This window comes from Vicia villosa, linkage group LG1 (genome assembly GCF_029867415.1).
Source record: "Vicia villosa cultivar HV-30 ecotype Madison, WI linkage group LG1, Vvil1.0, whole genome shotgun sequence".
In the NCBI taxonomy this organism is placed as follows: Eukaryota; Viridiplantae; Streptophyta; class Magnoliopsida; order Fabales; family Fabaceae; genus Vicia; species Vicia villosa.
Window position 1 is genome coordinate 130,766,742 of NC_081180.1, and position 10,987 is coordinate 130,777,728.

The 10,987-nt window shown below is 31.4% G+C and overlaps 1 protein-coding gene and 1 long non-coding RNA gene across 8 annotated transcripts; one reads left to right on the forward strand and one right to left on the reverse strand.

Annotated features, from left to right (window-relative positions):
- Positions 1–2,346: 2,346 nt before the first annotated feature.
- On the reverse strand, positions 2,347–4,265 carry LOC131644209 (uncharacterized). Of its 2 annotated transcripts, none has more exons than XR_009296380.1 (5): positions 4,044–4,265; positions 3,857–3,938; positions 3,462–3,761; positions 2,911–3,312; positions 2,347–2,637 (listed from the first exon to the last, which is right to left on the reverse strand). It is a non-coding gene; the product is annotated as an uncharacterized LOC131644209 (long non-coding RNA). The 2 variants fall into 2 exon arrangements; XR_009296381.1 differs by having other exon boundaries at positions 3,462–3,766.
- Positions 4,266–4,360: 95 nt separating this feature from the next.
- On the forward strand, positions 4,361–9,251 carry LOC131644208 (U11/U12 small nuclear ribonucleoprotein 48 kDa protein-like). 6 transcript variants are annotated; one of them, XM_058914644.1, is made up of 7 exons: positions 4,361–5,685; positions 5,840–5,954; positions 6,602–6,709; positions 7,056–7,404; positions 7,498–7,531; positions 8,225–8,261; positions 8,370–8,591. In XM_058914644.1, the coding sequence occupies exons 1-4, from the start codon at positions 4,538–4,540 to the stop codon at positions 7,386–7,388; spliced, it is 1,704 nt and encodes a 567-aa protein (XP_058770627.1). In that variant the 5' UTR covers positions 4,361–4,537; the 3' UTR covers positions 7,389–7,404; positions 7,498–7,531; positions 8,225–8,261; positions 8,370–8,591. The 6 variants fall into 6 exon arrangements, with proteins under 6 accessions (XP_058770627.1, XP_058770628.1, XP_058770629.1 ...); XM_058914642.1 differs by adding an exon at positions 8,867–9,251 and having other exon boundaries at positions 4,362–5,685; positions 7,498–8,261; positions 8,370–8,559; XM_058914645.1 differs by lacking the exon at positions 7,498–7,531.
- Positions 9,252–10,987: the final 1,736 nt, after the last annotated feature.

The window sequence follows — 10,987 nt, forward strand, 5'->3', positions numbered from 1 at the left end:
AAGAGGGACCACGATGAAGTCTTGAGAGAGAAGACGGACCAGAAGAAGAAGACCACGATAAAGATAAGGGTGGATTGTCCCTGTACACGCTGGATTAAAACAATTAACAAATGGTTTAAAAAATTTCCACCTGTCTTGACACGTCAGCAGCCGTTAGTGGCTTTTAACGTCAGGGACCATTTTTTTAGACGGAAACTTTTGTAGGGACTGAAATTTGAAGGGACTTAAAACGAAATTTGGTAATTTTATAAGGACCAAAAACTTATTTAACCCATAAAATAATATTTTAAAATGATCTATTTTAATTTCAAATATATTTTTTTCAAATTTATCTATTAATTAATACAAATTTCAATAACATTAACATTTTGGACAGAGGGAATAATTATTTTTTCACACATAACATTAACTAGCGGAATACCCGTGCATTCGCACGGGTACGAGTGTGTTACACGCATTTGTTTTCAAAATATAATAAGAATGAAAAAAAATATTTAATCAAAAAATTTAATATTTAAAAAAACGATAATTAGTTTGTGCCAAAACTTTTTTGATATATACAAACATTTTAAAGTGGTCCACCATTCAATAACTTGTCTTTAAGTATTTATTCAAAAAATAATTAAGTATTTAGTTTTGAATAGAACACTAGTGAGAAACCCGTGCGTCTGCACCGATTCTAATGTTGACCGTGGATGTGTCACCATTTTATCATTAGAATTCAATCAAATTAAAAAATATTCAAATATTATAAAAAAAATAGACGGCAAGATAATTGTATAAACTTTTAAAATTTTCTATTGTTAAGAAAAAGTATTAAACACATAATTTGTAAAAAACCAACTGAAAAAAATAAAATAACAAATTGTTTTTTTAAGGATTGATAGAGTTGTAATAATAAAAAGATTTATAAAATCTAATAAATGAGACAAATAAATATTCAAAATTATAATTAGTTGAAAATCAGTAGAAACATAATTTTACTACTGTGTTACATGTGCATTCACATGAAATTTGGCCTGGTTACCTGTGCGTTCACACAGTATTGGTGTGTTAACCGTGCGTTCGCACGGGTACTGATATGGTACGCGCATTTGTTTATAAAATTTAATAAAAATAAAATGAAAAAGATAAAACTATTAATCCAAAATAATTATTATTTTTAAAAGAGATAATAAACCCGTGCGTGCCAAAAAAATTAAAATTTATTCATTAATATGAAAATAACATTTGTTAATAACATATATTAGTGAAATGTTTGCATCAATAATATATACCTCACTTTTTTATATATTATTTTTAAAAATATTGTATCTTAAATTAAAAATAATTTTAAAGTAAAAATATTATTAACAAAATTGTAATAACTCGTGAATTTGTATGGATTATGGTATGGATACTCGTATGTTCACATGAATACTGGTAGGGGTAACAAAACGGTCCGACCCGTCGGGCATGTCAGTTTTTCCCACATTTCTTTTGTGAGGCGGGACAAGATTTTAGATCGGCTCCTTTTAATGCTCCTTTTAATGTAGTACACATAATTGTGTTTAAAAAAGAGTTAATAGTAGTTTAGCCCTGTAATATGACCGTGTTTCGGTTTATCCTTCACCGTTGCCAAAGATAGGTTTTGACAACGGTTTTTTTGAAAAAACCGTTGCCAAAAGGTAGGGAGGGGGAAAAAGCAAAATTCGCTAACACTACAGGGGTGAATTACTATTATCCCTTTAAAAAATAATAAAAATAAAATAATAGAAAGATAGAAATATATTTATAAGTATATTTAAAGTATATACTTAGCAAAAAGTAGTTTTAACTCTACTATTTCATGTTATTGAATCAAATTTAAATTATAAATAACTATAACGTAAAGTTGATTAAAATGATTATCAACGTATTTACTATTTTATGAACTTTGAACAAACTATGTTACTTAACAAAAACTGTTATATTATATAATATATATCGAAATATTGAAAAAGTATATTACTAAATTCTTGAACTTGTTGACAGGAGTGACAAAGTCTTGTTTACATATATAACAAAACATATGCAGTGTTAAAAGGTAGAACTAAATTCTTGTAGTGTTAAAAGATTAGTTATGTGACAAAACATATAAATCAATTCAAGATGTTCCTTATTGGACAATGTAAAAAGGTAATACCAAACCTCGTATCAAAAAAGTTCTCAAGAGCAATATATAACAGCACAGTTCGTACACTTTTCCTTCAATAAAAGTTGTAATAGTAAAATCATAATCCTCTTCTTAAAGGGGAGTCCATAAAACAATGGATATTCCAGACATTGTTGCATATGTCATGTTACAGTTGGAAAATATTGCACATGTATTTCAACACCAATGACCAATCAACTTAAAAGCTATATAATTTCATTCTTTCTAGTGATGTTTAGTATTCATAATATACAAGCCTACTCCAGGAGCAGCGAGCAGTTTAGACACAAGTTTTGAAAAGGAAAATACATAAAGTGTGCATAACATACTTTAAAAAACTGCAACAAAATCTGTAATCACATGGTGTAAAGGAGAAAAAATTTAGGACAGCCTGAGATATGAAGTACATATGTGAGGCCTGATCATCTGAGAACTTTCCCTTTGATCTAAACCAGAATGTCAAACTGCACTCAAATACAAAATGGATTCAGTAACACATAATATACATTTCCAACTTCCCATTCTACATCAGGAAACATTGCCTACAAAATATTACAAACGTATAAGCAATAAAACCAGAAGATATAAAAAAGTGTAAGCTTTATCAATAAAAATTGAAACCATACTACAACTATATAGCATAGAACATAATATTTCTTTTCTACAAAGCCACAACAATATTTGCATGGATCCAACAAACGTAAAAAGTTATTATTAAGAGATAAAAAAATTGTTACCATTTGGAAAAGTTCCTTCCTTGAATAAGCTTTGTCAGAGATATGGATTAGATCCGAAACGAAAGGAAAGGAAACTTCCTCATACTGAACGTTTGAGACTTCTAGCATGTTCGAGACTTCTAGGCATTAAAACTGAAAATTGATTTAATTCAAAGAAGTACCTTTGTAGCAACATTTAATTCAACATTTATCTTTCTTGATCAGTTTCCTTCAAAATCTGTAACTTTCAATTTCCCTTATTCATGTGATGCCAAGTGAAAAAGAAAAGGATGAGTTGGAAACTGAGTGTATAGGAAACATTACCACTTCAATCAGAGAATAGCAAGGAAACTGAGAACCAAATCAAGTTGATATAATTGCTTTAGATCACTCACTTTATATTGATCATGTTTGTTTATCTTTCTGCATCAAATATTCAACCATTGTGTTTATTCAGCCATGTCATTTTCACATTAAGTAAGCAGGCATATCTTTAGAGGAAATAATAGACATAAGATAACATAAACACTGTTGAGAATGTATTAGAAATTAATCTGCAATAAAAACTATACCTCAATGGTCAGATTAATTCCAGCAGGTTTTCCACCCCTTATAACAGTAAACGCAGGAAAAGGAAGCATTGGGCTAGATTTTCCAGACAGGTCAGCAGTGTGCTTGTACAGTGGAACCTAATATGTTGCTTTCTCCCAAATTGGAAATCTCCCTTCTGGATCCGACAAAAAACATGATAATATGTAGAGGATCTACCAACGCGAAATCGCACATAAGTGAAATCACCGAAAACTTCATATAAGTCGCCATCAACTATTCGCTTGAAACAAAACCACAACCCACAAACAGAGCTCTATCTTCTTTACTTGAAATCGAATCGACAATCCAAAAGCAAATTAGCATATTTTTTGTTTGAAATCAAAACAACATCAACAGGGTATGTGTAGTTTCTTACCGGTGACAATTTTTATCACTTTTGATCAAGGATTAGAAAAATGAAGAAATGCTTACAGTTGGGTTGCTCGGTGTTTCTCTTGCTGCAGTTTAATCATCAGATCTGAAAGCAGGTGTGTCCGAATATGTGATTCATGCATCAAAATTATATGCTAAAAGAAAATTTTGAAGAAGAAGAAGCAGCTTACCTAGTTTATGCGGTTGAAACGGTGATGGCTGAATGAGTTTTGAAACGGTGATGGCTGAATGAGTTTTCAAACGGTGATTACATGTAGGGTTTGAAACGATGGTAGTTGTAGTTTGGGATAGAAGAACAAAGAAGAGGCAGATGTATATGGAAGAAAGAGAAAGAGAAAGCAAAAGGATATCAGAAAAGTGAATTCTTGGGGAAGCGTGACACTGTTCACTCATATAGTGGTTTTGAATTAAAAAAAAAGTATCTTTTCAGTTACCATTTAATTGTAATTGGACTATTAAAACAAAATGAGTTTGCAAATTATACACAAATGAAAGTAAGTATGTTTGCATTAGAACCAAAAGTACAGTTTGGTTGTAAAAAGTAATTTTTGGACACAAAATACCCCCAAAATGATGAGGTGGAGGGTAAAGAAAAAAGGTTAAAATTGTGTTTTCCAGAGCCATTAATTTTCTTAGATTATAGATGTGTTAGAAATCCAAAGTAATGCAACACCCAATCATGAGTCTGCCACCTCCTCCACCACCACCACCACCACCGTCACTACCACCACCACCGTCACTACCACCACCACCGTCGTCACATCCATCACCACATCCATCGCTACCACCACCACCACCACCTCGTCCAACCCTAAACAACCTCAACACAACCATCTCCTCCCTCACCAACCTCCTCACTTTCTCAAACCAAATCCTCTCAACCACCCCCAAACCCCAAACCCTAACCTCAAATCTCATCCCCTGCCTTTTCAACCACAACCACCTCCTCCCACCATCTTCCCTCTTCCTCCACCATCTCCGTTGCCCTTCCTCACCTCGCCCTCTTCCCGACCTCAACCACCTCCTCACCTCCCTCTCTTACCCCAAAACCCTCCACAATCCTCAATCCACTCACCTCTCTTCCTACTTCGATTTCACTTCCAACTTTTTCTACAACAATTGCCCCGGCGTAGTTACCTTCTCCGAAGCAAACTCCATCGCTAAAACCGCAACTCTCCATCTCCCTGATTTTTTATCCCGGGAATGTTCAGACAATTCCACCATCAACACTAATCATAAACCTCCATCCATTCTTCCCTCAGAATATATCTACATTTCCCGCGAAATCGAATCGTGGAACAATTTTCCTACAACCTACTCCACCTCTGTTCATCACGCAATCTTAGTTATTGGAATTGCCAAACAAAATGACATGGATAACTGGATAATATCCAATTCACCTCGATACGGAATCGTAATCGATACCTCTATGCAGCGTCATATATTTTTGCTGTTTTCTTTGTGTTTCAAGTCAATTCTTAGAGAAGCTTCTGTTTTGAAGAATGCTTTAGTGTGGTTAGAATCTCAGGTTTCGATTCTGTATGGTGTTAATGGAAAATTATTTGTTCTTGATTTTGTGAAAAAATGTATTCTGGCTGGTGCTTCGGTTCTGCTTTTGTTTCCTTTAGGGAATAACGAAGTTACTGACTCTGTTGCTTCGAAGAAAGAAAGGAATGATACAGATTGTATTCAGGAGAGGAAGATTTCAATGCCACAAGTTGTTGCAGCGGTTGCGGCACTGCACGAACGAGCATTGCTTGAACGGAAAATTAAGGGATTTTGGTTTTCTCATCCGACAAATAGCTATCAGCTGTATGTATTTGCTTTTATATTCTGTATGTATTGTTTTGCATTGCACCGATGAATATTTCCTTGCTGCACTTGGAAGTTTTATAATATATTTCCAACTATGTGTGATTGTGGATATCACGAGGTTAATGTGAATTATGGTTTTTTGATTCTTTAGGAAAGCTGAGCATTGTTATTTATATGACAAAGCTAATGAAGAAAGGAAAAATCGTGTTGAATATAGGCCTATAATTGAGTATGACTGGGTTCATCGGCAGCATTCATATCAGCAGGTACTTCTAATTGGTTAATATGGTTTCCGGAAACAGTTTTCCATTTTGTGTTTTCCTAAATTATTTATTTGTCTAACCACGGATCTGAACTCACTACGGTGGATAAATTAGAGCCGTCTAATAGTTTAGCGGAGATCAAATGAGTTATATGATTTTCATCCTAACGCTTCTATTGGTTAACTGTGGTGATTTTAATTTTTTTTGTAGTAAATCCGTTTCTGTCTAACCGATTGGGTTTTTACTCTTTTTAGTCACATTTATAGCACCAAAATACCTAGGAGATGACTATTAAATAATTAGGCAATTAGTATGTTTATATGTTATGTTAGGGGTATGAAACCAGTATTACATCGGCAGCACTTGCAGCAATCCGGGTCCCTACAACATCAAAGGGGCTCGCTAAATCGAGTATGGCGGCTGCTCACGCCACAACCTCGACTGGGAAAAAATCAAAAGGATGATTAAATCCAATCCTATCCATTATCCTTATTGACACAATCTGCATGTCAAATTGTCAAAATAATGATAGCAGTTCATTCAAAATTTGTTCATGTTAATTAAGGTGTCACCGCATTCATGGAAGTGAATATAATTTACTTTTATTCTACCTATAACTGACTTATTTTTCGACCATTTATCAAATATAGGGAACACAAAAAGAGAAGACGGTCGAGGAGTTACTAGCTGAAGAAAGGGATTACAAACGTAGAAGAATGTCTTATCGTGGCAAGAAGAGAAATCAAGCACCTTTACAGGTTAGACTTAAAATTTTCTGCTTCTATCATTGAATCATAGTTGTTTTCTGCTTTTAAATATTGAATCATCCATAAAAAAACAGTACTCAATCATTGTTCAGTTTTCTAATTGTTCATTGTCTCTATTGAAGCTGAATAACCATGAACATCTTTTGATTATCATGTAGTTATTTATTCCAGTTTGTATCCTTTTCAACATTGTATCAGATTCAGTGGTGAACGAGATCTTTGTTTGGCTCGTTTGTCTTTAGCAATATTTATAATAAATTATTCAGAGGAATTTCATTTCTTTTCTTTAACTTCTTACATTTTAACAATTTTTTATGTTTAATTCTAAACTCTTAAGGTGATGAGGGATCTGATAGGGGAGTACATGGAGGAAATCAAGCTGGCTACAGGTGTTAAAAGCCCTGTCCGTGTTTCTGAAGACAGTCTGATGCCTCCACCTAAACTGTCTTCTAGTCATGTCATTCCTATGGAAACCAATAATTCAAGAAAAGTTAGTGATGACTCACCTGCAGTACATGATGCTACTTCTAGAGATTTCGAACAACGTAAACAAAGACATCACAGGAGTCATCATAATGGAGGAGATCGTGCTTCAACAAGCCCTGAAAGACAGAGAAGTCGAAATGGATCGCACGAGCATAGAGTTCATCATAAGAAACAAGAACTATGAAGGCATTATACAGTGGGTAAGTTAGGCTAGCCATTTCCTGTTTAGAAGTTGAATATAAATTTGAATGTGAAGCTCTACTATAACGCAGTTTATTGACACAAATTTGCAGTATTAGCATATCAAGATTCGGGGCTTTTATCAATGTATCCTCCTTTGTATCCTTAACTGTGATAGAGTGTCTAGAAGCATTCATTGGAGTGATTTTACTGTCTATATCATCGCTATTGCATTCTTTATTTTCCCTCTCAAGATAAAAGCAACAAAATGCAATAATGGCAACCACAATAAAATCTATTTCCATTAAAAAGTTTTTATTCTCTCATTGCTTTACTTAATTTCTATTTTTTAGTTTAATTACATCTTAAATGTGTATCTAGGATCAGTGAAGCAAGATGTTAATGTTCTACTTTATTGAATACTTTAACTACCGGAAAAGCAATTATATTAGTTCCTATGTCTTATAAGAGTTAGATCCTCTCCATTTTCTTTGTCCATTACTTTGTGTTCTCTTCTCTCCCAATTACTTGCTGCTAACTTTGGCTTTAAATGTGCAAAGGCTGACCAAACATTGTCATTATTCAACTATTTTTATATTGCAACAAAATTTATTATATTATAGCATTATCTGATATCAAAAGGTCTTTGACGGTTAACTTATTTTGATTTGATTTGATTCAGGTAAAATAAAACAGAACATTTTGTTATCTGCCTGAATTCCCTCTATTGTTTTTTTCTTTCTGTTTTTGTTTCTGAGTTACATGCTCATCAATTGACTTATCTTTGTTTCTGAGTTACATGCTCATCAATTGACTTATCTTTGTTTCTACATTGTTTAGTAATATAGAGACTCAGCTGCGATGGAGTGATTACAAGGTTAGATAAATAATCCTTGTGATTTTGTTTTTATACCTAGAAATTAGGGGATAACAATACAAAAAGAGGGGTAGCTAATGTATTTTTTCTCTGGATGTGTGTATTCAGGACTACAGATGCTAATGTCTTCGGAGGTCTGGGTTCAGTGTGAGACAATACCAAACTTTTATATTGCAAGAGAAGTCATCTAAGTTCCTGCTTTGCACCAGAACTGGACGATCTTCTGTCATAAGATGGACTGTGAACTGATCTTCCCATATTTGAAAACAATGTAACTCTTTTGGAAGAATATCCACAGGTTATGTCAATTGGATAATACGTTTCTTTTTGTCCACATTGATTTTTTGGTTACTTTGAAAGATATACTATAATGCTGTGCAATATGCTTGTTACTTGAGGAACAAACTTCAGATATTTTGTTTCTCAAGCGACAATAGTATTAGTAAATGATGCTCATTTTACATGGGAAGTAATCTTTTTACCCGGTTGGTCTAATTCCATAACTTGTTAAAAGGAGAAATATCACAATTTAGCCCTGATTATGCAATTGGATTAGGGTAATAGTAAGGAGGGAACAACTGAACATACAGAAACCCGTGTTGCAGATTGATTAGAAGTTGTTGCAAGATTCATAGCAAGTTGAGCAAAAGCTTCATAAGGTTGAGCAGGTTGTGCATGATCCTGAGCGGGGGTCTTTGTATTTTTACTTGGGCTTCCCTTCTTGGAATTCCCTTTCGGGCTACCCTATAACAAATGAAATTTGAGACAAGTCCTTGCAAAGAACAAATGATAGTAAAAAAGCAACTGTGTCAAGAATAATGGATATTAACCCTCTTATTTGATTTTGTATTCACATTTGAAATTTGGCTCCTCGAGTGAGTGATTCAATATTTATTGGCAATCTATGAAGCTCGGACACGGGACATGACACGGATACAGACACGAGGACTCCAATAATATAGAAAACATAGGATACGTGTATATATATATATATATATATATATATATATATATATATATATATATATATATAGGAGGGATCAAATTACACCAATATGTTACACTAATAGTTACACTCATTTATGACCCTTGATATGATTTTAATCTAATGGTTAGAAATGCTCACTTAGTGACTCATCATTGTTTCTTAAAATAGTTTCCACCTATTTTTGGTAATAAATAATTTTTTATTTTATCAAATCATAATTTATTTTTCACATAAAATTAAAAAGATCTCTCCTACTTTTTCTAATAATTAAATTACTCCTCATTTTTTAAAACAAAACTTGATTCTAAATATTTTTATAAAAAAGAAAATGTGATTCTAAATAATTTTTATAAAACCAATCAAGATTCTTAGAAAAAAACTTCTTGTTATTTTAAAACAAATTTACTTTTTTATTTTCTTTATATAAAATCATATTCTATTATTTAAAATAAATACTGAAATTGTACCAATTTTAAATAGAATATAAAACAATGTTCAAAATGTGTATGAAAATTAAATAATGAATACATAAATTTTTTGTTGAGAATTAAAAATTTTATAAAATGAAATTGTTTAAAAATAATAGAAAATTTATCTGTTTTATTATTCACTTCATATATATTTTTTCGGGTTAATCGTTACTCATTATTTGTTAATTATTTTTATATTATACGATTTTGAATGATTTTTAAAAATATATCAATTTTGTAATGTAAAATAAGTAAATACAATATAATTTATTTAAATAAAATAGTAAAATTTGTTTAAAGTTAAGAAAAAAATATTTTTTTTAATTTATAAGTAATTTTTTTTATTAATAAATATTAAAAATCACATAAATATTTTTTAAATTAATAACATTAAGTGAATTGAATGTAATTTTATTTTATTGATAAATTTGAAAAATCACATCAAGTTTTTTTAATCAACACGTTTTATTTTAAAAAATGAAGAGTAATTTAATTGTTAGAAAAAGTAGGAGAAATCTTTTTAATTTTATGTGAAAAATAAATTATGATTTGATAAAATAAAAAATTATTTATTACCAAAAATAGGAGGAAACTATTTTAAGAAACAATGATGAGTCACTAAGTGGGCATTTCTAACCATTAGATTAAAATCATATCAAGGATCATAAATAAGTGTAACTATTAGTGTAACATATTGGTGTAATTTGATCCCTCCTCATATATATATATATATATATATATATATATATATATATATATATATATATATATATATATATATATATATATATATATAATGCAATGTATGAGTATAATTTATAAGAAGTTTAAAATGAGAAGCAAAATTTATATATATTTAAACTTAGTACTTTCAATCAACAAAAAAAGATATAAATCTACCAAAACAAAATAATATAAATTATATCATAGTCACTCTATACTGATAAAATCAGCATCTAAACTGTGAAATAAGAAAAAAATAACGAATCTTAATTGTGTTCTTTTTATAGTGGAGAAGTGAAATATGAAAGGTAAAAAAACTCTATTATTTTTATAAATAAAAATCTGATAATTATTGAGTTCAGTCTTTTTTAAAATAAAAAAATTATTATTTTTTTTTATAAATTGGGTGTGTCCTTTATTTAAAGCAAGGTGTCGTATCCGCTGCAATTAAATTATTTTTTTCGTTGGATACTGCAAAAACGTGTCAGATACGTGTCGTACGTGTGTCGTACGAGTACCCGTGCATGACACGTGTCCGACGCGGC